Here is a 27452-nt window from a genome sequence, read left to right as displayed (position 1 = left end):
GGATGTTTGTGTCTGTGTATGCGTGCATGCGGGTGTGAGTCTAGGTGAATGAGTGCGTGAATGACTGAATGTGAGTGTACATGTATGTTGTGTGTTGTGAATGCGTATGTGCAACAATGTATGTTGGTATGTGCTGCGGTGTGTGGGTGGGTATGTATGCGTGGGTGGATGTGGGTATGCATGTGTGTGCGTGTGGTTGTGTAAATGTGCGGGGGCAGGAGGGTGAGGGAGGACTCTGGGGAGGGGGTGCGGGGCAGACCCCTATCAGTGCCAGGGAAGGGATTCCCTGGCACTGATAGTACCTACTGCCATGGTTTACGTGGAGGTACGCTTGCCAAGAAAACCATGGCGGTAGGCGGGGTCATAATCCTGAGGGTGGGATTGTGACGGCCCCCTGGCTGGAGACTGAAGTCTCCAGCCCAGCGGCCATTTCCACCCTGGCGGACGGAGTGGTACATTGGCAGATAGGCTTGAGCCAAACCGCCAAAGTCATAATTTGGGAAAAGGTACTGCCAGCCTGTTGGCAGTACCTTTCCCCAAATTACCACCGACCGCCAGGGTTGTAATGAGGGCCTTAATGGCAACAGTTGATGTCCTTCAATCTAAACCTTGCCCTATCTCCTACCTTCCCCTTTGAAGTAAATGTAATTTGGGAGCTATGTGTCCCTCAGCTAAAACCATCTATCAGGGATGCTGTGTGAAGATTGTTGTTCTGTGTTCTTTTCAAATCACCAGTTCTTACTGGCCCAGTTGTCTGAGATCCTATTTCTCTCTTAATTAGAAGCCCAGCTGGGCCTTGCAGTGACAACAGTTAAAGAGCATTTATTGTTCGGATCTGCCTTTTTTTTATGATTGCTTCATCAGCCATGTCTTTTTGAATCACCTGTTGTGATGCGTTATCTAAAATGGCTGGCTCATATGTTCCTGACACCCTTTGTGATGCCCTGGTGGGACCACAGTCTGGTTCTCACATACCCTATGTATACCTCATTCGAGCCAATGCACTGTTGCCCTCTGAGGCTTCTTAAATTGAAGACGGTATTCTTCATTGTGACTACATCAGCTTGCCACGTGAGTGAGACGCAAGCACTGTGTCCAGTGCCATGCACCACCTTCTTTCCCTACCATCAAGTGTTAAAGGACTAAGGCTGCATTCCTTCCGAACGTTGTAGTATTTTTCTACATTAGCCATTCTATCACGCTGCTGGTGTTCTTTGCTCCCTTTCATCTATCCAAGGAGGAGGAAAGACTACATCGCCTAGATCCAAAGAGAGCTTTGAGCTTTTACATAGATCGTTCAGAAATCAATCCGGTAGATGATCATCTTGTTGTGGGGTTCTCTGGGACAAAGAAAGGAAGGACTGTGCAGAAGCTGACCATCTCCAGATGGATAATCCATTCTATTAAGACCTACTATGAGCTGGCTAAGAAACAGCCTTCGAAGGGCTACAGGCTCATTCTACCAGAGCCAAAGCTGCTACCACCACGTTGGCACTTGGAGTATCAGTGCTGGACATCTGCCAGGCTGCAACATAGGCGTCCAGCACTACTACTTGGATAGCCGGGTCTGGAGGGAGAGGAATTTTCCTGTTCGATCCACAAGATTTCCTGGTGTGAGCCATTTCGCAGACCCACCCCATGTGGAAGTACTGCTCTGGTATCTCTCTGGTATCTATTGACCAGGTGAGTAATATGTGGATTATAAGTATCCATCAGAACAAGTTACTTAGGTTGACGCTCTTTCTGGGGGATACCCAATCTAATTGCAGATTTGCCACCAACCACCCCCCACCCCCACTCTTTTTCTGTGGAATGATATGTTTTGGTCCATATGAAAATGATTCCAAATTAGAGATCTGTTTACTGGCACAATCTGCATTCAATAGCTCCGACAGATATCAGAAAGAAATTGACATTGGCCCATGGAGGCGATGGTTACATTGTGGTCCAGATGCCCCTTCAAGAATAGAGTGACCCGACTCAGAGCCACACAATACCACCTTCCGGTGCACAAGTAAACTGCTGAGAAGAAAATCTCCTGATCCAGTTTGGCACCTAGGGGTTCTCACAAGCTGAAGATACTGTAATTAAATATATTATCCATCAGAAAGAGCATTACCGAAGATAAGTAACTTTTTCTTCTCTACTTAACTGTGGGTATCCAGGGTTACGATTCTATTGATAGAAAGATATAGCCTATATGTATGGCTGTAATGAATATCCATTATGGTAACTAGGAATGCAGGAAAAGAAGTAGCTTGTCCTCAGACATTTTGTTTGTTTTCTCTACAAATCCCCCATCATAATTAATAAGAAGGTTTCAAATGTGAATTGTGTGCTCAACAACGGAGCGGAGACAGGAAAGATGTTACTAGATATTTCCTTAATTCCTTGTCATAGGCTTCATTCGCAAAGGAAATGCATTTTCAATTAATCTGGGCATGTAGGCTCTAGTTTTGTATTTATTTGTTTGTAACGCAAGGCAACTGCTTAGCACTTTAAACTTAGTAGTTAGTTCTCTGAATTTAGGTCTTTCAACTGCATTCTGCCCTTCCATAAAGACATTTGGCTCCACCTGCTTATTATTTTTACAAAATATCAAGGCAGTCTCATCTGCCAAAGTAGGTCTAATAAGGACAAAGAGGTATCTCCAACGCATTCTTGAGCAGTGATGTTTTGAAGTTCTTCACAATGTAAAGTTCTTAAGTCATATTCCAAGTGATTCTAGAGCCCTGCTCTTACCACCTGCTTGCGTGTAATGGTTTTAAGTGGCAGGTTATTCTAGCTGTGTTGGATCTCCTTTTCAAGCAGCTTGTTGTAATGATACTTTCCATGGCATTAGGAGCCAGTTCCTGCATAGGGTTTTTATACAATGCTGAGCATTTTGAAGTTAACTTTGTGCTCCAGTGGCATCGAATGGAGTGCGGCAAATGCCCTAGTTACGAGTGGCCAGAGTTATCCTGTTATTCCCCAGCCCATTCTCCCCGACCCTCACCCCAGGATTCACCATTTCCAGATGCTCTGGTAAATCTGTGGATGAGAAGTAAAAGGAACTACAAGTTGTTGGTGAATGACAACCAGAAATTGATGTTTACGTAGCGATTCCCACATGTTTTCCCCTTGGGTTGACTGATTTGAGCTGCTGAAATTTCTGCGTGAAAAAAAATAAAAATTATAATTCCGATAGTCTGGGTAGGTGCTGTTATCAAACCCATTAGAATTAATGGACCACCTGTAATGAGACCCAGGAGGGTTTCTTTAGAATGAAAGTAAGAGGGATATTGGTGTCGTCTGGGACAAAGGAGCGAAAAGTAATCCTGTGATGATTCATCAGTAGTCTTCCAAGGTCCTGTGCTGACAGCACATGACAAATTGATCAGATTAGTCTGTAAAAGCTGCTTGTGAATTATACCTTTGAAACTGTCAGTGAGAATAGCTGATATGGCACATAGTTTCTATTACAGTCCTTGAGATTCTTTTTGATGTTCTTAAAACAGTAGAATATCGGAGTGTATACTGGATTCCAAAGCATGCTTATAGATATAGATTTGCATTTTCATATTTTAAAAATAAAACACATTATGTCCATTCTAAAATCCTATCAGAAACTAAACAGAAAAAAAAATCAAAGACCTCTTTTCATTCACAGCAAAATATCGCTTTAAAAACAGCACCACAGCAACCGAGTTTCTGCTTATCTGATTAACTGACTGCAGCTGCAAATAGAATGCTGCAAATGGTTTAAAGGTTGCTTGTGTATTAAAATCAGATATGTAGAGAGAATGGTTATCCCAAACTCAACCTCACAGGCACCTGCTACTCCTCAGGCAGCCCACACACAGCGAATCGAAACCACTGCCTACATTTTGCAACTGTCTCCTTTTTGAGACACTGGAGAAAAGATAACAAAATAGTATTGTTTTACTGATATTTATTGCTGGGCACAGAAGTATCCTCAGATTGTCTGTGACATCAGTAGCTCCTATATCTGAAAGTGGAAATTGTACCGATGAAGCCATGAAAGCTAAAATTCACAGATTGACCCCAAGGAACCAAATTTGCCTTCATTTATATGTCACTCACCTACTTTGTTGGAACACTTGATGGTAAGGTGTGTATCAGATGTAGAAGTAAATATTGTCTAAAGGGTTGAAGATTTTCTATCATCTACTGAAGGTTGTCTTTTTTTCTAAAAGTTCCTTAACCAGTAAGAAGTTTGTTTTAGTGAACACTTGTGAAGGTCTTGAGATTATGCACAATAGCTGCTAAATAGCTTCAGATATTATTTTGACCAATGTTTTCAGGGCTCTTAGACCTCAAGATGGATTAATGTATGCAAAAGATATTGTACCTTCCCTAATTGCATCAGGTTCTTGTTATTCTTAAACACCTGTGCAGTTGAAGCAGTGTCAGGTTATTTTATTGTGTCCTGGACTTTGGTGCATCGCCAGTACCAGTTTAGTCTGACCTTGGGTCAGCACGCATCCGTTTGTCATTAGGGCAGCCTCTCCGATATGACAGAGGAGCGTCGCCCCGTTGCTGAAAGCAGAAAAATAAAGGGGTAAAAGAAGTATTTTATTATCCCTTTAGTTTTTTCCGCTTTCGTAGGGCTGGGCCAGTCTCCTCCATTCAACAAGTGGAGGAGGAGTGATGGTGCGCTTCTAAGTGTGCATGTCAGTTCCGGCTAAACTTACATGCGCACTCAGAAATTCTCCACCGGCTGTATTTTGCAGCTGGTTGGAGACCAAGCGCAGTGTCCCACTCCCGCCTAGATGCTGCATTTCTGCCCACTCAGACCAGTTCCCGCACTTCTTTCATACTGCATGAGAGAAGCATCTGGATTGTTTGGGGAGGGAAGAAGACAAGAGGCAGTTAAAGTGGGAGCGTCGGATCATGGAGGGGCAGATAAGTTAATTTTTTTGTGTTTTTACTTCCCTCTCCCTCCCCACCCCCAGACCCCACGATGACCCTCACCCCTTCCTTGCAGCAGCCGTGACTGTTTTTCATTAATAGGGCACTTAAAGTATACACGTCAGGCAACAAACAAAGGCAATTGAGTCGGTAGGTCCTTGGTTTATTTTTGAGGGCATCAGCACACATAAATATTTCTGCAAGGCAGAACAGGCGACTTGTTTCATACTGATGGCTTAAAGTAATGTTTTGGCAAATAATTAGCGGCATGATAAATATCTTGTGGTAGTGCCTTTTTACAAGTTATACACCTCATAGCAAGCAAAGGCTATTCACTCAGAAAGTATACAGTGGTAGCAGAATCACTAAGATTGGCATTTCCCTTAGGCCAGGAAAATCTGTCATATCCAGGAAACTGAACAGACTTTGGTGTAGCACTAGCAGTGCACAAAATGCTAGATGGTGTACCGTTGGACATGGAACCGCAAACCTCTGTGCTGTTCTAGTGTGCTAGACAAACACCGTCATCTGTACCAATAAAAATAGTAGTAACTAGAAGCCTCAAATAGCTCATGTCTTAATGCTTTACCATTGTGAGGGATGCAGAGACTGGACAGCTGCTGGTGCTGTCAAACACTGATCAGACATACTGTCTCGTCTGAGCGAACATGTGCACCTTTTACTTCTCAAGTGAGAATCTAAATATTGATGCTTTTTTTAGAACATGTACATCATGCTTGCGTTCTGCAGAGCTTGTATTTCCTTACATTTTCCAATACATTTGATACATGATGCAATCTCTTGCTTCAGCACTCATTTAATATATTTATGTGTGATATAATGAGTCCTGTCTTCTGTATTGATTGTTCTGTTGATGTGGGATGGCAGTAAAAAAGCCCATGCCAGCAGATCTTTCAATCACTTTTCCTTTTACCCCTGCCTGTTCGGCTCCATAAAATTTAAACAAACCATCTCAGAATAGACAACCCAGTACATTAGCCTGCTAAGTGGGCTATTTAAAGAAAAATACCAAAGGAGCCGTCAGTGTTGTTTAAAGCTGCCAGCTTACTGAAAACCATAAACTGGAGGCCTGTCTCTCATACTTCACACATCCATTACACTGCTAAACGCTATGCCCCATAACATAACTGCACCGTGATGATCCTCGCGCACAACATATAAACACTTCCTAAACGGGATCCAAGCAAACACCGTACATACCGTAGCGTGCTACCCATGTAGGCAAGTGCTTCAGCGCCCCCCATATAGGGGTTGTAAGTACTATATAAATGTTACAATGCAATGCAATCTATGTGATATTTATGGACCCCAAAGTTTGTTTGAATGTGAAGGGAATGTTCCCAGTGCATAATGCTACAGGAGCACTGATTCACTATCACCTAAGCCCCCAGACAAGTGAAAAACTATGCCACAGGAATCCCATGCCAGAGCTCATTTGGTGGCGACCCCTCACACCGAGATAAATAGAAAAGGGCTGCCCCGATAACATCCAATAAATTCAGTAAGTGAAATATGCATTGGAGCTCTGTTACCCTGCCTTCAAGGAGCAGAGGAGCACCGAGGCAAAACAATAGAGCCTAATCCCTACTGGCGGCAGGGGCTTGGTGGATTACTGGTGCGGGTGATAACGAGACCTGCAGTGCTGCAGCCTTCCCTATGCGACCTGAAACAAAGCCTGGCCAGAAGGAGAGGGCTATGCCTTATGCCTGTAGGAATTCCCACTACCACAACCAGCCATCCCAGGTTGACTTATTAACTCCACTGACACTGGAGGATGGACAAAGAAGTGGCGCCATTCATATCTTGAGGTGACAAACGCTGAGCAGAAGTGATTGAGTCAATGCTCTGTGGGTGCGAATGATCACGGATTCTGTGAGGCTGCTGCCTTGCCACGGGGGCACAATGGAATACCCAGTTGGATGAAGAAGAAGAGGAGCACATCCCAAACTTTCAGGACCTTATGCTACCATAAGCGGCCAACCTAGATGCAGCTTTGAGTTTTACCATCGCACATTCTGGATGGCGGGACGTGGAGAGATGTCCCTAAGAGGCCAAACTGGCAATTTAAAAAATAAGAGGTGAGAGGTCATCACAGTTGCTGCAAGGCCCACACGGCCCTCATAATACCCTGCACACAGGCGATCAGACTGATCGTCCCCTTCGAATCCACTGGGTTGTAGTGGGTCTGACTACCTCCATTGCAAAAGCAGAGTTTCTGTGCATTACAGCCACTGTGACCCACAGCAGGACCCATCATGTTTCATCTACCTCAAAGGGCAGCAATTGCTAGATACGCACAATATAAATCTATCTATTAAGTGAAACAACTGAGCTAGAAAAGCAGAAAATAATCATTAAGATCTGCACGGCATAGACTATAATGGAGAAAACAACAGACCCCAAGAAGCTTAAATTACCTTTTGTGTCATGCCACACTGGTAAACAAGATAGTTTGGAAGTCCCCCCAACTACAGGGCATGACAATCAAACTGACATGTAAACTAAACTGGAGGTGAAGACACTGCTTAAAATTATGGAACATGGAAACTAAAGATAAACATGAGGAGATGGTCTTAAAGGCAATCAAGAAAACTACTGAAGATGGATAAAGTGCTTTCAGTTCTCAAGGGCAAACCAAAGACTTTGAAGCAAGATCAAGGTGTAATAGGATTCCAGAATCAACAGACACAGGAAAAATTGAGACGTTTATTGAGGATGTGCTGTGTGAGAAGGTCATCCTTTTGCCCTGATCACTCCCATTTTTTGTGGCTGATACTGGTGGTTACTGACTCTGACTGTGCCCTGGACTCTGCTGACCTCACCCAGGGCAAATGCTCTGTGTAAAAGGAATATGCAAATCAGGCATAATTATAATTGGCTATGACAACCTACGTATAAGCCCCTAATATAACATAGGGCATGGAGGATTAGAGACCCAGTGGATTTAGTACGCTCTAGTGTGTACTGCTGTAGTGCCTGCTGTCATTTTAAAGGCAGCCCTGGTTTGCAGGCTGTTTTTAAAAGTAAATTATATGAAAATTCGACATTGGAATTAAAAGTACTTCTAAAGTCTCAAACTATCTTATTTTTACATATATATTACCCCTAAGGTCTCCCCTAGGGGCCTCAGGGGTAGGGTGCCTTGTTACTATAAGCAGGGACATTATAAAAGATGATTTATATTCCCTGGTGGGGGAAAAGGTGCCAATTTCGTTTTCCCCTTGTAGAACAGTAGCTCTATAGGCCAACATATACGAAGACTTTATTAAAGTAGAACTGTCTCTAGGAAAAGGCTACAATTTTTATTCTTGGATTTAAAATGATAGTTAGAATAAATCCAGCAATTTGCCACTGTTCGATTTATTATAACTATCCCAGAAAATAAGTTATAGAGCTTTCTTTTCTGTGAGCCTAAATCCAGCCTTCCAGCAGCTCTTATCTGATTGGCCAACCTCTGCCAGGCTGAGCAAAGCTTCCTTAATGAGGTGTGAAGTGGCCTGCATTGAGACAATGAAAAATCTGGTGAGGGAAGATCTTCAAGCTGCCGAGCAAAAGACATGAAGGGGGCTGGGTAGCCAAACTGATCTTCAAAGGAAGAATGACACTTAGGACAGGACACAGGCTCACCCCCATTTCCTGCCACCCCAGCCAGATAGGCGCCCCAGTGACTTGATTAGCAGAGGGGCTCGAGTGGGAGTGTTAATGGAAATAAGCTACAAGAGTGTGATGGCTTAGCCAGATCTTAACACCAAAGAGAGATTTCCTCCACCTTAGATTTAGGAAGAACAGCGTTTCCTGGGATTGATTTTTGCCACACTTCACCTGAAGTGGTAACCCAGGAGGGGAGCACCCTGAGCCACATTGGCATGCCTCCCCCGCCCACCCCCCCACCCCTGCTTTCCAGCCCAGGAACAATTAATGAATATGGGAGAGTTGCCCAGCAACTCAGAACACTGCCTGAACTACAAGGAAAAGGACTGCCCTGCTGGAGCCCTGGTCTGCACCCCAAAGGACTGTACCTGCTGCACACTCAGGAACTACAGCTCTAAGGACTTTGCCTGGCGTCAAGAGAGTGAAGGTGTGGACTCTCTGAAAGCAACGGGTTAACAGAGCTTCACCTGCAACATCTCCACCAAGAAGGACCCAGCTGACCACCTTCAAATGAACTTTTGAGGATTTACCAGGCACAGTCTGGGAAACATAGTCCCAACATCCCAAGGGCCTTTTCCGAGCTCTACACCCTTGGGTTGGTGTTGTGGATTAGTGGAGGGCCAAAGATGGACTTCTGGAAGGAGATCCATAAGTTTGGAGAAGATTGGAGAACTTTGGGAAAAAGCTCCAAAGGTGACCAACGCATCGACGATGTTGAATCTTGACCCGGCCTGAAATTCACGTTCTTCCTACTGAAGCCCAGGAACTTTTTCCCATTGACGAAACTTCCAGGAGTTGACCGGGGGCTCATGCTGAGCCAAGCCGAAGACATCGCTTCAGATACCAGACTGACGAGGAGCCTCCACTGATGATGAGAGAAAAAGCTCCAGAAAAAAACGACTAGGTTAGAAGGTAGAGCTTTGACCAAGGCCTCCCGCTCAGTGATTCCAAGCAGGGCTCCATTGACCTCAGCCTGATATTGTGACTTGGTCCCGGTCAAGCGTGACCAGATGTCCTCAGCTGGCGCTATTGGTTTTTATGCACTAGAAAGCACATTGTATGAATAAATTCATATATCCAGTTTCCTACATTGGATTTTTGTCGTTGTGGTGTCATTTTAAAGATAAAATTTATTTCCTATCTTTATGAATTGGTGTTGAATTTTTATTGTGTGTTGTGTCTTACTTACTTAATGTATTGGTGTTTTTAAATGCTTTACACACCCATCTCCTAAGTAAAGGCTGCCTGCTCATTGTCAACTACCAGGGGGTCAAGCGAGGGATTAATTTACAGAGACACTGACTGAACCTTCTATTGTGTTTTTGACCTTGTTACTAGTGGTAGGTCCCAACTTATCACTACTAATAAACCACTTTCCAACATGCTGATATCCCTGTTTGGATCTGAACTTTTCTCTGACTTATTCTTGGTGGAGAGAGAGCACTCCACTAGAAGCCACTGCCAGACCTATTATTGCCAGGCTCCTAAACCTTTGATACAGAGGTCTGGTCCTCCAATTAGCTAGAAAGTTGAGGGACCTCCAGTATAAGTGATCCAATGTGTCACTCCAACCTTACCAAGCAAATCCACCTTTGTGTCCAACTCTTCATTTTTTCTGGCACCTCCAACAAGGGCTGACCTATCGCAAAAGAGATCACCACCTGTGATTTCCAGCCTGGGAAGCATTCTACCATGTCAAAGCTGGGAGGCCTCTCCAACATAAAATAGAGGCCAGTCCATCAAAGGCACGGCTTCCACATTTGCATTATTCACTGGAGTGCCCTGAAAGACATTTGCAAAGCAGCAACGCGGGTTACCAGTGAATACAGTTCATTAGCTTTGGGCTGTTTCAAAGATTCACATGTGACACATCCTTCTCCCCTTTTCTGAAGATGTAAGTCACTTCTGGTGAGTTAAAAAAATCTGACACAGCCTCTGTAAGCAATTGGAACTAAGTCCTAAAATGAGGTGCATAGAGTACAACATTTCTATAACTACCTCAAAGTTATTTTAGTGTATGTTTATACATGCATGCTAACATTGACTACCAAGGGTTCTCAGTGAGAAGGGGAATAATTCAAGCATTTGAATCTTTACAGAATACCAACAATCGAGAACTGTAACTACAGGCAAAAACCTTTCTCCTGCAGTGCTGTCTTCTGGGACAATCACATGCAATACCCCTTGACCTATCTTTTCACATGGAAGATTGCTGGTTTCATTATCTTGCTGGAAAAAAATCTGTGGCGTAGTGGTATTTGTATTGTCTCTCTAACATCACAAAACCTAGTGGTCCCCTATTCCAATTGAGTTAGATAGGTTGAAAAAAGTGTTTCAAGTTTGTCATCAAAGAAAATATGTAGTGGAATTAAAGATGTCAGTACTGGAAGGATATTGTCACTTGTTATGTAGCTATCGCTACTTATGTTGTTCCAAATAGTACATTATTCCTGCATACCATAATGAATGTCTCTTGTTTGCAGAGTGATCCCCGCTTCACTGAGGAGTTTGTGTCCCACTTGGAGATGGAACTGGAGCAATCTCGACTACGGGAGACTGAAACCCTTAGTGCTCTGAAGGAGATGCAGGACAAAGTCCTGGACATGGAGAAGGTGGGGCACATATCTGTTTTTGCTGTCAGCAGAAATGACCTGGTGCTAACAGTATCTTTAGAGGCTGTCCTTACAACACAGAAACCAGTCTGTGTGAAAGTTGTACTGAAATAGGTCCCTAGCTGGCTTGGACAACCCACAATACATTGCTTCACACAGATAACAGGTTGAAAACCAGAATAATTCTGCTAACTGTAGTGGTCCTTCTTCATGGACAGTTCATTGACATTGGGCAACTCAGATAAAATCCTTTATGAGATTTCGTTTTTCAGCAACAGTTTACCGGCAGTTAAGGAACTATGGGCCAGATGTAGGAAGAAACCAAATTGCGACTTGCAATTTGCGAGTCCGTGCGACTCGCAAATTGCAAGTCGCAATTTGGTATGCAGAAAGGTGTCTCAGACACCTTCTGCAACTCGCAATGGGGTCGCAAAGACCCACCTCATTAATATTAATGAGGTGGGTCGCAGTTTGCGACCCCATTGCGAGTATGGGCACTCACGGGGATGGTGGCCTGCTGGAGTCAGCAGACCACCATGTCCGTGACTGCTTTTTAATAAAGAAGTTTTTTTTTTTTCTATCTGCAGCCCGTTTTCCTTAAAGGAAAACGAGCTGCACTTAGAAAAAAACCCGAAACCTTTTGTTTCGGTATTTTTCAGAGCAGGCAGTGGTCCATAGGACCACTACCTGCTCTGAAAAATTATTTTTATTTCCATTCACAAAGGGGAAGGGGTCCCATGGGGACCCCTTCCCGTTTGCGAATGGGTTACCATCCACTTCAAGTGGATGGTAACTGCGATTTCATTTGCGACCGCTTTCGCGGTCGCAAATGAAATTGAATAGCATTGCGAGTCGCAAATAGGAAGGGAACACCCCTTCCTATTTGCGAGTCGGAAATGCATTTTGCGAGTCGGATCCGACTCGCAAAATGCATTTCTGCATAGCAAACAGCGAAAGACGCCGTTTGCGAGGCGCAAACACTTTGCTACATCTGGCCCTATGCTACCAGTTGGGTAGTGGACTGTCATACAGTTTGTGAAGGTTTCAGGAGTTGTGGAGAACTGAAAGGAAAGGTAGAGGGGAAGATGGATAAGATAACATGGGGACCAGAATCGAAATTGAGACACCTGATATAAGTGATCAAAAGTGGAAATATGTTAATAAGCTTTCAGTATGTGTTTAGGTGATGAGCAAACTATCGGAATGAAGAAAAATTATAATTTTAATGCAAAATGTTAACCATCTCAGCTCGTCATAACTCAGTGATTTGTATGTGTACGAATTTGGTCTTCTAGTGAGGACCATGTACCTGATATGTCATAGAGGGCAGCTCAGTAGAACCAATTACATCTAATGCAGTTGGATGATTAAGACACGGTGAAACGTCTTTACTTTAATCAGAAACTTTGAATGAGATGTCAGTGAATATAATCATTCATACTGCTCTGTAACAGTTTGTCATTGTCAGAGGTCTCAAAAAATAAAATGCCTCCTATGTGTGTTGTAGAAAATGGGACTGAGACTGAGCACAAAGCCAGCTAATTTATGCTATCATGGTGCCACCCTTCCAAAAGTAATGTGAACGAGATATAGGGCCTCATTCCGACCCTGGCGGTCTATGACCGCCAGGGTGGAGGCCGGCTGAAGCACCGCCAACAGGCTGGCGGTGCTTCATTCAGTATTCCGACCGCGGCTGTGAAGCCGCGGTCGCCCAGCTGGGTCCGGCCGCCATGGGGATTCCGACCCCCTTCCCGCCAGCCTGTTTCTGGCGGTTTTCACTGCCAGAAACAGGATGGCGGGAACGGGTGTCGTGGGGCCCCCTAACAGGGCCCCACAAGGACTTTCACTGTCTGCATTGCAGACAGTGAAAATCGCGACGGGTGCAACTGCACCCGTCGCACCCCTGCAACTCCGCCGGCTCCATTCGGAGCCGGCTTCATTGTTGCAGGGCCTTTCCCGCTGGGCCGGCGGGCGATCTTTTGGCGGTCGCCCGCCGGCCCAGCAGGAAAGTCGAAATGACCCCCGCGGTCTTTTGACCGCGGAGCGGTCTTTTGACGGGGTAACTTTGGAGAGTGGCTGTCACTGTGACATAGGAGGATGGCCTCCATGGCTCTTTGAAGTGGTGGTTTCGTTGGCATCAGGGAGTCGTGAGTCTGGACAGTTTTAATGATTTTAAGTTTATACCTTTATTATCGAACTATAATAAATGATTTACTTGCTGTTTCACAAATGGGTAAACCTAACAAAAGATATATCTTACTGAAAAGAAAGATGGTGGATAATTGAGAATGATTTCACTTACATTGCCTATTGCATTACAAAATTAAGCACACTGTGCAAAAGCAACATTTTCCCTCATTTTTGCTCATGCAAGCCAACCAAATAGCAGTTCTTATCAAGTACAAGACTGTGAAGTGATTGCTGCACTTAGTACCACTTTTTTTCAACAGAGAGGTGAAATAGATGGAACTACTGAAACTAATGGAGGCCAAAATCTAAAACAAGCATTGGCAGAGCCAATAAGGTTCACCTACTTTCTAAGAGCTATTGGCTTTGCCAATGTCTTTTAGCCATGGTGTACAGCAGAGTGGTGTAGAGAGGAGTGACATACAGTGGGGTTGGAATTGTGTCCCTGCTTATCACTACTAATAACCCACTTTCCAACATGCATAGAGTAGAGTGATGTAGAGTGCAGTGGCATAGAGTGGTTTGGCATAGAGTAGAGCTGAGGAGCAGAGGATGGAGTGGGGTAGACTCAAGTGGCGTAGAGTGGAGTGGCATGACATAGAGTGGTGTGGAGTAGAGTTCTGTAAAGTGGAGTGGCATAGAGGGAAGTGTTGTAGAGTGGCATTGTGTGGAATGGAGTTGAGTGAAATGGCACTGTGTGGAGTGGCATAGAGTACAGTGGAGTGCACTAGAGTAGAGTGGACTGGCATTAAGTACAGTGGCATACAGTGTTGCAAAGTAAGTGCAGTGGTGTAGAGTGGCATATGATACACTGGAGTACAATGCAGTGGTGTAGAGTTTTGCCGAATAGAGTGACGCTAAGTGCATTACAGTGGTGTACAGTGCAGTGGCATAGATAAAGTGGGATAGAGTGGTGCAAAGTAGAGTGCAATGGCACAGAATGGTGTAGGCTAGAGTGGGGCAGAGTAGAGTGATGTAGAATGCAGTGATACAGAATAGAGTGCAATGATAGCAATGGCCGAGAGATGAGTGACATAGAGTGCCATGGGGTTATGTGCAGTGGTGTACAGTAGAGTGGAGAAGAGTAGAGTAGAGTACAGTGCTATAGAGTAGAGTGAAGCAGAGGAGAGTGCAATGATTTTGAGTAGTGTAGAGTGTAGTGGCATAGAGTGATGCAGAGTAGAGTGGCATAGAGCAGTGCAGAGTAGCATAAAGTACAGTGTACAGTGCAGCAGCGCAGAGTACAGGGGCGTAGAGTGCAGTGGCCTAGAGAATGGTGTTACTTAAACTAAAGTGGTGTAGAATAGTGTAGAGTACAGTGGCGTAGAGTGCAGTGGACTAGAGAAAAGTGGTGCAGTGTAGATTGCAGTGACAGAGTACAGTGGTGCAAGGTAAAGTGTAGAGTGCAGTGGCATATAGGGTACGGAGTGGAGTTTAATGGCTGCATGAGAGTAAAGTGCAGTGGAGAAGAGTGTTGCAGAGTAGAGCACAGTGGCATGCAGTGAAGTGGTGCAGAAAGGAGCAAAGTGGCACAGGGTACAGTGGCATAGAGAAAAGGGTAGGGCGTGGAAAGAAAAAGAGACAGCATGGAAGTAGAATGGGTGAGAAGGTACAGAAGCTACATGGATGGAGATATAGGAGGCAGACTGAAAACACAAGCACTAATATGAAGTGCTTGAACACAAAGAAAAAGTTTAGCTCTAAAAATGGGAGCAGTGGATGGACACAAGCACTTGTTCCAGGGGAGGGCCACACACAAAGAAGAGGACATGATGCCCATATGCCATGACAAATGGGAGCCAAGCAAATGAGAGTGACACTGAAGCAAACAAATGGTAAGCTATGGGCGGGTGTAAGCCTACTATATGCAAACAACATGTCTCGCAAAGACAGCGCATGCACTGTCTAGGTGAAACCTAAAAACTGGAATCGAGTGAAGTGTTAACTTTAAGTGAAGACTAAGACTGAATTTGAGGTAGGACCATAGAAATAACCACTAGTGCCAAATTAACACGGGCACATTACTTATCCAAATATACAATAAGTACGAGAGACACAACCAGGGAAAAGTAGGATCCTTAAGAACTAAACTAAATCAGTAAGACCGCCAAAGTAGGGTAAATGTTGCCACCAATATTATGAACTTGCACGTAGCAAGACATGTTAGGGTGTACTTGTGTAAAATCTGCTTGCCCTTTTATTCAAATAGGTATCCCAAAGTAGGGTGGGCATTACAAGGCATGTTCGTCCGAAGCAGGCTCCCTAAACACTCACAAAGAGCAGTCTTAATATACAGAATAATGAGGGAGCATGCATATTCAAATAATTATCCTGGGAAAGATTCACCATGCAGAAACTCTTACTCTCTTTCGTACAGTATCTCTTATCAAAGATAAAGAGCCACAAATAAGTGAAAAACTGTGTAGTGGCATTGTTTTATTAGGAGTGCAGTCACCTGCACCCTGAAGACATTGACCCTCCAGCTCTTGTAACACGCTAGTCTTTAGAAGCCCTGATTCCACAAAAAAATCTTGGAACTTCCAACTCTTTTAACCCATGTCAAAGGATTCCAGACCAGTTTCATCTAACTCAGATAAACGCAAGACCAACCTAAAATAAAAGATTATCCAATGAAGACTAAAATGTTTTATGAAACTTTTCAAGAGCCTCCTTGGGGCAGCAGGGGATATAACAAGCTTGTGAACGACTAGTAAAACGTAATACCAGAAAGCTATTTTTGTAGGTATTAAGTGGCATATTTTCTGTGCAACATTCCACCCGAGTGGTGTCAGCACTTCTGTGGATCTCCTGGAACAGTTTGTTCGAATTTTATGTTGTTGTACGGTATATGTAAATACACAAATTACAAGTTTGTAGGATGAGCTGCTTGTTTCAGCCCCGATCTCATTTTCCCAATCTCTTGGCATATCATTAGTACACCATTTGTGATTTGCTTTCCTTTATGGTCTCTGCTACATTTAGAAATGTGAAACCTCAAAAGATCTGTATCTGGGTGTGATTCAAAACAAACAAAACTCAGTCTGTCGTGGCATATGGCCAATTTAGCCATCCTTGCTGCTAGATATCGGACTACAGTGTTACATCCTGTTAATTTGCGCGCATGTCACAAAATATAGGTTCCAAACATATTTGAGCTAAATCTTTACGCTACACAGTGAAAATTACTCAGCATCCGTTTCCTTCACTATCGATTTTGGAAGGCTTGGGGCCACTGTGCTCTAGACGTGAATCACAGAATGCGAAACTCAGCCATGGTTTTCAGAGTCTGCCTTTTAGTTGATAATCCACTTTTATTAAGTTTAATTCACAAGGCATCTTCAACCAATACAGAAATAGCATCATGAGGGTTGTGTCAAAACAAACCATTGAATTATCACAGTCATGCATAACAACATCCGCATTCCAGCGGTAGTCCAGGTTATGCCCACCACCCACCCCATATCTGATAATGCTTTTGGGGGCAGCCTCTTGCCTCATAGATCGGTTTTTCTTCAGGAATACATCAGTCAACACCCTTCTTCCAAGCTGCCAGTGACGGGGGTCTGGTTTCTTCCAAGCTCGGGCGATGTTTCATCATCACCAAGGAGGTCACACCCATGAAGTCCCTTTCGACTGGCACACCCCTCCTCTCCCCCCATGAGTCCTCCATGAGACCCAGCAGAGCCACTCAGGGACTCAAGTCTATGTGGTGGCGCAGCATCCCCAAAATCTCCTGCCCCACCCTCCTCCAGAAAGATGACCAGTCCATGTGAAAGAAAGAAGTCAGCAGTAGCAAAAGAACATATCGTACATCCGGCTTGCACCACACAGCTCATCCGCAGCAGCCTCCGGGGAGTGTCATGTGTGTCATATGGAAATAGTTAATTTAGATCACCCGAAGTTTCAAGGAAACTGTTCTGTTGGGGCCAAGCATGCCTCCCTCCAGTCATCATCATCATCATCCAGCTCAATCGCTCAGCCCTTCCATCTGCGGCAGAGAAGGGTGAATTGATCAGGCGCATTGATAAACAGGAAACAATAGATCACCGATATGGCTCCCTTACCCAACATTCCCATCACTAGCATGGCCTCAAGGGGGCTGTACTCGGGATCTGAATATCTATTGGGAGGTGGACTCACAAAGCGTGGTGCATTTGCAAATACCAAAAGAACTGTGTGTGGGAGAGACTGCATTGGCCACACAATTCCTTAGAGGACATCAATGTCACCCCTTAGCGGACGTCTCCCAAGTGTGATATTCCTATTCTGTCCCAGCAGTCGAACCCTGAAAGAACCAACACCTGTCTTCGCCAAGTACTCTGCCTTAGTAGCATCAGGTCTGTAAGGTGGCGGTTCTAGCAGGTAAGGTGCAAGGCCGCTCTTAAGCAAAGCTGTGTCACTTGGATGCAGGAGGGAGTTTATGGAGGTATGGCGTTGCCATATAGCAGGCCAGTAAGGCCCTTGAAACCCATGAGATGCAACTCAAACTGATATATTGAATCGCCCCATCTCCCGGAAAACCACTTGTTGATGGGGACCAAACGCACTGCAAGGTAGTAGCCATAGATATCTGTCATACCTAGTCTGCCGTCGAAAGAGAATTTTCACGCTTAGGCAAAAGCCAGATGGTGCCACCCCCTCAAAAGAATGCAGTCATCTTCGAGGTCAGTGATCAAAACCATGCCTGGGGAATCGGGTGAGGAAAGTTTGTCAGAATATATCGGTTTCGAAGATGACACATCATTCTGAAGACAACAATACTCTCTCTCTCTCTCTCTATATATATATATATATATATATATATATATATATATATATATATATATGTATATATATATATATATACATATATATATATATATATATATATATATGACCTGTTGGCAGTTACCAGTAGGTAGTTATAGTTAGGACCTAGTTTCCGTAGAAAAGGCATTTTTAACTTACCTATATCTGTGGCACAGCTTGACAAATCTTCAAAAAATGTACAGAAAAAAGTGCTCTGTAGAATCTTGTTGTGCATGGAAATGTTTTGGGGTGATCCATTAAGCTGGGGCTGAGAAAAGGAGAGGTAAAGAGGTAAAAAAAAATGTTTTCCATGTTAATTCCCATAGACTCTTTAGACATGCCTGCAGCCCGAACCGCTGAACAGAATTACACCACATTTGACAGAAAAATAGCTTTTGGTTGGCACATAAGTCTTTTTTTAATTTGGTGTAAATCAGAATTTGCTAATAGTACGGATCTCAAGCAGAGATCCGATTGGCTGCCAGCACTTCAACCAGGAAGTGTTGGCAGCCATTTTGATACTCAGCTTCAGCTGAGTCTCAAAGAAGAAAAAAAGGACAGGGGGTAGGGTACTGTTACCCTACATCCTAGCCTTTATTCAGGGGTCCCCCAGGGCTAAAAAGCATTTTTGTAAAGAATTGGGGTGAAAATCGTGACTATTTATGAATTTTGCCATGATTAATTTTTTTTTTTTAAAAAGCAGGCACTGTCACCCACGCTTGTTTTTATTTTTGCCCTCAGGTGGGACAGGTCCTGGGATCATAATATTTTAAGGAGGGGACTCACTGAGCCCCCCTCCTAAGGCTCACTAAAGCCCCAGGGATCGCCTCCTTCCTGGGCTATAAACATAAAGTATGCGGGTGGCCTGTGTGGCCCTCCCCCACAACCTGGGACAGGCAAGATGCTTCACATTGAGGATTAATTTCTGTGAGATGTGCATCATGCCAGAATGAATCCTGCCATGTATATTTATCAAAGAAGAGGCCACCGTTTTGTACAAAATGTCCACCCAACAGCTACCTCGTTGGGTAAATATATAGTGCATCTCCTGCACTACAGCTACGTAAGGGACGTAAAGCAAATGCCTCCATGACCTTCTATGTCTGTAACTTTGCCAATGTGATTGTTCCTCGAGCATCTTCATCTGATAATTTTCAAGGTGGAACTGCAGACCTGCAGTTTCTCCTTGAAAAGATATGTATTTTTTTAGTTTGGGGGACCGTGAGGGGAGGTCCCGGCCTTGCCAGCCAGCTCTCATCTACAGCGGGAGTCCGCATTGCTCCTGCAAGCAGGGAGCTGCTTTAAATAGCTGCTCCCTGCTTGCGGGAGCACTGTTTTTATGTCTTTCCCTGCACGCATATTTTCGGGCAGGGAAAGAGATGAAAACTCTGCTTACAGCAAGCAGGAGCTGTTTGACAGCTGAAAGCAGAGTTATGTTTGCTTTTGTTGGTGGTAGCAGTCAGCAAAAGCAAACAGCTACCTCCCGATGGTGTGCGTTTTGGGAGGTAACAGGAGCCGGCCCTGGGGGGAGTGACGGTCCCAAGGGTCATCTATGGCTCTACGAGGGGGGCCATGCATTTCATTTTAGCCCTGGGGAGGTGGTGGTCCCCAGGGCGGTCGTGGTCTCCGGGACCTGGAGTGCACGTTGGACCCCCTTCATTAACTTACTTGAGCCCCAGGGATATGGGATGACACTCAGCCCTCCCATACATTATCTTGATTGCCCTGGGGAGGTGTGGTCCCTGGGACTCAGGGGTGCGCTTCACCCCAGTTATTCTGTTGATTGCCCCGGGAGTTGGCCGTCCCCGGGGCATGGGGGGGTCCGGACCCCCGCGCAATACATTAAAATCATTGCCCCAGGGAAGTGACGGTACCCGGGACTGCGCGGGGACCATTTCAGGCCCTGCATATTTTTACAAATTTGCCCCGGGGATGTGGTTTCAACGCCTTTGTATAGAAAGAGATATTCAAGGTGCTCACCTTGGCTCAGGTTCTGTCTGTCCTGGACCTCGAAGACTGGATGGTAATGTTGGACCTTCAGGACATGTATTACCCCATTCCTGTCCTGCAGCTCCACAGGCATTACCTGTGGTTCCTAGTAGGCCACAAGAGTTTCCTGTTCGCTGTGATGCCCTTTGGCCTCACCAGTACCCATCAGGTGTCCGTGAAAGTGATTGCAGGGGTTGCAGCACACTTGTGGAGGTCATGGGTCCCAGTCTTTCCCTACTTTGGTGACTGGCTGTTGAAGGCAGGCTCGCCCCAGGCAGTCGTCACTCACCTCCATACTACGGTGAACCTTCTGCCCTCACTGTGGTTCACTATCAACATCCAAAGTCACATCTGACTTCTCAGAGGCTTCCTTTCATTGGAGCCATTGTGGGCATGGTACAGTTCAGCGCCAACCCTCCAGAGCGGAGAGTCCAGGGCATCTGCAGTATGACTGTGATGTTTCAGCCTCAGTCCTGAATTTTGGTTAGAATGACCCCGAGACTGCTTGATCTGATGGCCACCTACATCCTGCTGTTGAAGCTCACTCAATGACATTTTCAGACTCTCAAGTGGGATCTGAATTCCCAGTGGACAGCACCAGGAGAATTTCTCTGACCTGCTTCTGATTTTGAAGTACACTGCAAAAGATCTGCATTGGTGGTTGACATACAGTGTTTAGATCAGTGACAGACCCCTCTGCCTTCCTAACCTGGAGCTGACCGTGATGAAGCATCACTTTTGGGTTGGAGAGATGGGGATCAGGGGACTCCATGAGCATCTCGGCTCCATTCCATTCTTCCCGACCTGAGAGCTATCTGCTCGGCAGTGAAGGCCTTCTTCCCGCTCATGAAAGGAAAGCTGGTTCTGGTGTTCGCCAACAACACCACCGCCATGTGGTATTGCAACAAACAGGGTGGAGTGGGGTTGTAGACCCTGTGCCGGGAGGCCCTGCAATTCTGGACGTGCCTGGAGCACCATGACATCTTCTTGGCCGTGTACCACTTGGAGATCTCTAAACACCAGAGCAAGCAAGCTCATCTGTAGATGCCTTGCGGATCACAAAAGGCATCTACTTCCCAAGATGGCACAAGGTATTTTCTGAGAATGGCTAGAACCTTGGCTCGGTCTATTTGCCACTGGTGAGAATAAGCGTTGTTGGTGCTGTTGCACTGGAGTTTCCAAAGTGGCTCTCGCTTGGAGACTTGTTCTGCTTAGACAGGATTCCTGAACTCCTGTATGTCTTTCTGCAGATAATGCTCATGCCTCAGAATCTCAAGAAGATCAGAATGGACCAAGCCCAAGTCATCTTAATGGCTCCGAACGGAACAAGGAGAGTTTGGTGCCCTGAATTCCTCAGCATGAGCATTTGTCCTTCTATCAGGATGGCCTTTTTGGTGGATCTTCTGCTGCAGCAACAGTATAGGGTTCTGCACCCAAACCTGCACACTGTCCACCTTCGTGTGTGGAGATTGAGCGGAGCCTTTTGAATGCCTTCGATCTTCCTCCGGAGCTCCGGGATGTCATACTGACAGCCAGACATCCCTTATCCCAAACTGTATACGCCTGTCTTTGTGACTAATTTATGACTTTGTGTTCCTCCCATTAACTTGATCCAATTTCTGCTTCCTTGTTGGAGGTGCTATTGTTCGTGCTGCTGTTAGCCATGCAAGACCTTGCCTTGGGCACTATTTACGGTTAACTCACCTCTCTGCTTTTTTTTAACTGCTGGATCAGCCCACGCTGTTTAAGTCACCTATTGTGACATGTTTCCTTAAGGGCTTGCAACATTTGTTCTCGCCTACCCATTTGTCATGGCCCAGTGGGACTTCAATCTGGTTCTAACGTCCCTCATGTGTTCCCCATTCAAGCCTCTGCATAGCTAACGACCCTTGAAACAGTATGCTTGGTGACCATAACATTGGTCAGGAGGGTCAGTGAGCTCAGACTCTTTTGGTTACACCTCCAAACACTGGCTTCTACCCAGACATGTTACTCCTTTGCCAAAGCCAAAGCATCAAGGAAGAAAGAGGGGAGACTCTATAAATTTGGACCCAAAAAAACGAGCCCTCTCTTTTTGCATCGATTGCAGCAAAGAACACCGGGTTGACGATCTGCTTTTCTCTGGGATTGCTGTAGCGAAAGAAGGCAAGACAATGCAGAAACAAACCATCTGTCGATGGATTGTACTCCACATCAAAATCTGTTACTCACTAGTTAAGAAGCAGCCTCCAGAGGGCTTGTGGCTCATTCGACGTTGGCCAAGACCACAACCACTATATTAGCATGTGGGGCATCTGCCTAGCTGTAACTTGGGTGCCACTCAGCATGTTCATGAAGCACTGCTGTTTGAACAGTCAGGTCCTTTTGGACGGGCACTTTGCCCATTCAGTCCTCCAGGGGTTCCTGGCTTGAGCCGTTTGCAGACCCACCTGTAGGGAAGTATTGCTTGGGTATCCATTCTCAGGTGAGGAATCTGCAGTTAGAAGTCTCTATCAGAAGTACAAGTTATTTACCATTGGTAAATCTTTTTCTGGTAAATACTCTAACCGTATGTTCCCACCGACCCTACATCCTCCCCATTCCATGAAATGCGCTCTTCAACCGAAAGCCTTGTTAGTTTCTGCATACTGGTCACACAGGTTTAAATCGTGGCTCCACATTTGTGGCACAGAAATATTCACTAAATAAACTGTCAGTGCGAAGGGGTGGGGCCTGAGTAGGCTTCACACACATCACTTCTGGCTCCGAAACAGAGATGCTCAACTCCACCTACCAGTGCGCAGAGGTTCTTCTCAAGATTTTCCGGATCCAGTGATGGCATGGGAATATTCTCAGGTGAAGAATCTCCGGTTAGATAGACTCTGTGCTGGCTGAAAATCTAGCTTTTACCTATAGAAACTGACACTCCAGTGCACACAGTGTTGTACTGGCACTGCAGCTCTAAGAATTCCAGAAGTTTGTTTGGAGAGACTACCTAGGGGAGAGAACTAAGATTTATTGCTTAATAAGTTGTACTTATTCTTTTGGACTTTGTATGTCAACTCATTACATTGTGAGGTCACTCTAGTGGACACAATTTGGGATTTGGATGCTTTAATGTAAAGATCATGACACAAAGTCATCTTTTTATGTTTACCTTTAATGGTGATTTAATTCCATTCTTGCAGAATCTTTCAGTAGGGATATATTAAGCAAAATCAGTCTGTTGTGGAATGTGTAGGCTTTGTGGTTGGCGCTTGGCTAGGAATGTGTGACACCATTAGCATCGATATTCCCTCCTATCTTTGCTATGAAATGTAAATGTAATTTGTCTCCTCACAGAATTTGTAATTCTTGGTGTTTGAAACACACCAGTACTTCACTATAAGAATGCCACAATGTTTTTTTTCCTTTCTCAGAGTGTTAAAAGTTTATATAGTAAGGTACTTTACATTGCAGAAGGGTATCACTTTATACACTGCAGTAGATGCTCACTTTAAGCAAAATAACACATTCTGTAGAATTAGTTTAGCCCTCATCTTATCGGTTAGCAAATGTGGTCTGTGGAGAAGGTAGTAGCTATGGAGAAAGTTTCAGTGATGGTTAGGTTGGGTCTTGGGATGGATCAGTTTTTTTTTTTCTGCTCCCTCCTTTTTTCATATTTCAACAGCTGGCTGTTAGCAGCCCACTACAGGGACGGCTCTATTGTACTTTCATACAACACTTGTTTTTATTTATCATTAGGATCTCCAGGTAATTTCATGTTTACTCCAGTACACGTTCACACATTTCTGGATGCCACCTTCACAAAGGCAGGATAAGTTTCCCATTTGGAGGAGAATGTAGTTTTGATTTTACTATGGTGTTGCAATACTCTTATCATCTGCTCCTAATACTCATCAAATTTCATCTCCCCTAGGTTCAGTGGTGTTAGCATTATAGTTCTGATGGCACGGCTTCATGGAAGGCATGTATAAAGATGTCTGGAGAATCAGTGGTCTTAATAGAAAGGCATTTTGAACCACAGGCTTGACTTTTTTCCTAGCTTCAGGGCAGTCTTTGTCGTTGATGTTGTAAGGAAAGAGGAGGTCTTTACCATGTGATTCCCAATATATTCATAAAAGAAAGAATATCGCTGTGCATGGGTGAGATCCTAAAATATCTCCGCATTTGACAGATCCCATAATACAAAGATTAATAATTTGTCATGTTCCTTAATCCAACCAAAAAAGGAAACCTGCTTAGAAAAGGAAGATTTACGTTCTTCCAAAAAGTTAAATCAGCAGTACATTTAACTGAGAAACACCACTTTACTTAATGTAAGCTACATAATATAAAAACAGGAAATGCACCGATGTAAGACCATACAAGTAGCAAAGATTCACCCATGCCGCATTAAGAATCCTGGAAGAATGCACTTCCCCATTATATCCAGCCGTGTCATTTAGGAGGACACAGAGAAGCGGTTCTCCTCAAGGGATTCGATTCCTGCAAAGAGGGACCAGCTTATTCAGGTGACTACGACACTTGCATAAAAGCACAATAAATCAATGTTGAAACATCAGTGGAACAAAATCATCTGGTCGCATTATTTACTTATTAAGTAGGTGGTCGCAAACAAGATGTCTGTCTGACTTTGGATTTGGAAAAAACAAACTTTTGGCTGAAGATATTAAAAGTCAGGAGGCTTGGCTATTCATGAGATTTTTTCAAACCTTCAGCAAGGCTGTTGAATGTAGGCTGTAGATTTTTCAGATGCTGATATTCATCTGTCCATATGCTTAAGTTATAGAGGTGGTCATTACAACCCTGGCGGACGGTGTTAAAGCGGCGGTAAGACCGCCAACAGGCCGGCAGTAAAAAATTTGGAATTACGACCGTGGCGGAAACCGCCAACAAAGACAGCCACTTTAACACTCCGACCGCCAAGGCGGTACAGACAAACAGCTCCGCGGTCACCGCCAACAGATAGGCGGAGGACAATGTACCGCCCACACTATTATGACAGGCCAATCCGCCACCTTTTCCGGGGCGGATACACCGCGGATAAAAACACGGCGGAAACAGGAATTTCGAAGGGAAAACGCTCACCTCTACACACTCCACGAGGAAGGAGGACACCATGGAGCCGGAACTCCATATTCTCCCTGCGATAGTCTTCCTGCTCCTGTACCAGGAGCACCAACGCCGGCGGCGAAGACCACGGTGAGTACTGCACCTACGACACAGGGGAGGGGGGAGGCAAAAAACAGGGGGACACACACACAACACCCCCACCCTCACCCACTACAACACACACACCAATGCATATCTATACATTACAGTCACACCCCCCAACCCCCTCAGAAGGGAAATGAGTGAAACTATTGTAATATATCAAAATTCAGTAAACAAAAATATACATATATACACTATTAACGAAATATACACCAAGATTAGTAGTCCAGGTATTGCACCATTTATAGTCCGTGGACCACTGGGCCCAAAATGCATGGGCGAGGCCCACACATGATACCAGATCAAAACAGAGAGAACACTGCAGGGGCATCAGACAGAAATACAACAGGCACCTCAGGGGAAAGGGAAGGGGGGGGCACCTCAGCCGGATGAGTGCATGATGCCAGATCCACGAGGGGCCTCCATGCCCATTGACGTATCCTGGGGAGTGCAAAGCCACAGTCTCTCAAGTCATACAGTGGGTGGTTTGCCCACTGCTGCATCCTGGGGAGTGCAAAGCCACTGTCTCTCAAGTCTCTACAGTGGGTGGGTTGCCCACTGCTGCATCCTGGGGAGTGCAAAGCCACAGTCTCTCAAGTCTCTACAGTGGGTGGGCTGCCCACTGTTCAATCCTGGGGAGTGCAAAGCCACAGTCTCTCAAGTCTCTACAGTGGGTGGGTTGCCCACTGTTCCATCCTGGGGAGTGCAAAGCCACAGTCTCTCAAGTCTCTACAGTGGGTGGGTTGCCCACTGTTCCATCCTGGGGAGTGCAAAGCCACAGTCTCTCAAGTGGATGCCTGTCTCCACTGGTTCTGGAGGGGGCTTGGTGCCCAGAGTGCTTCATCCTACCAAGGACAGACGGAGTGGATGTCTTTATCCACTGGTTCTGGAGGGGGCTTGGTGCCCAGAGTGCTTCATCCTGCCAAGGACAGACGGAGTGGATGTCTTTCTCCACTGGTTCTGGAGGGGGACTGGTGCCCAGAGTGCTTCATCCTGCCAAGGACAGACGTAGTGGATGTCTTTCTCCACTGGTTCTGGAGGGGGACTGGTGCCCAGAGTGCTTCATCCTGCCAAGGACAGACGTAGTGGATGTCTTTCTCCACTGGTTCTGGAGGGGGACTGGTGCCCAGAGTGCTTCATCCTGCCAAGGACAGACTTAGTGGATGTCTTTATCCACTGGTTCTGGAGTGGGCATGGTGCCAGAGTGCTTCATCCTGCCAAGGACAGACGGAGTGGATGTCTTTCTCCACTGGTTCTGGAGGGGGACTGGTGCCCAGAGTGCTTCATCCTGCCAAGAACAGACATAGTGGATGCATGTCTCCACTGGTTCTGGAGTGGGCTTGGTGCTCAGAGTGCATCACCCACCCGTGACGGTCCCTGTTGCGTCAGTGCCCCTACCGCTCATGGGCTATCGGTGCTTGCCCTGTTCAGCGGTGCTTGAGTTGGCGGTGCCTGCCCTGTTCCGCGGTGCTTGCCCTGTTCAGCGGTGCTTGACTTGGCGGTCCTTGCCCTGTTCAGCGGTGCTTGCCCTGTTCAGCAGTGCTTGACTTGGCGGTCCTTGCCCTGTTCAGCAGTGCTTGACTTGGCGGTCCTTGCCCTGCACAGCGGTGCTTGCCCTGTTCAGCGGTGATTGACTTGGCGGTCCTTCCCCTGTTCAGCGGTGCTTGACTTGTCAGTCCTTGCCCTGTTCAGCGGTGCTTGCCCTGTTCAGCAGTGCTTGACTTGGCGGTCCTTGCCCTGTTCAGCGGTGCTTGCCCTGTACAGCGCTGATTGACTTGGTGGTCCTTCATTGCCCAGCTGGGCTGGGGCTGACGGTCCTTCATTGGTCAGCTGGGCTGTGGCTGGCTGGGCCCTCCTGTGCAGCTGGGCTGTGGCTAGCGGGGTCCTCCTGGGAAGCTGGCCTGTGGCTGGCAGGGTCCTCCTGGGCAGCGACGATGGGGCTGGCAGTGGCCTCCTGGGCAGCGACGATGGGGCTGGCGGTGGCCTCCTGGGCAGCGACGATGGGGCTGGCGGTGGCCTCCTGGGCAGCGACGATGGGGCTGGCGTGGCCTCCTGGGCAGCGACGATGGGGCTGGCGGGGCCCTCCTGGCCAGCGGG

At 45.8% G+C, this 27452-nt stretch overlaps 1 protein-coding gene across 2 annotated transcripts in view; it reads left to right on the top strand.

Annotated features, from left to right (window-relative positions):
- Window positions 1–27452, top strand: part of EVI5L (ecotropic viral integration site 5 like) — a 1467274-nt gene that overhangs the window by 1190149 nt on the left and 249673 nt on the right. For both annotated transcript variants that reach the window (XM_069231736.1, XM_069231735.1), the window contains one exon: window positions 11067–11195. In XM_069231736.1, the coding sequence (XP_069087837.1) occupies window positions 11067–11195 (129 nt within the window). The remainder of the gene's footprint in view (window positions 1–11066; window positions 11196–27452) is intronic.

This window comes from Pleurodeles waltl, chromosome 4_2 (genome assembly GCF_031143425.1).
Source record: "Pleurodeles waltl isolate 20211129_DDA chromosome 4_2, aPleWal1.hap1.20221129, whole genome shotgun sequence".
Lineage (NCBI taxonomy): Eukaryota > Metazoa > Chordata > Amphibia > Caudata > Salamandridae > Pleurodeles > Pleurodeles waltl.
Note: the sequence above shows the minus strand (reverse complement) of the source record. Positions and strands in the feature narration are given on the sequence as shown.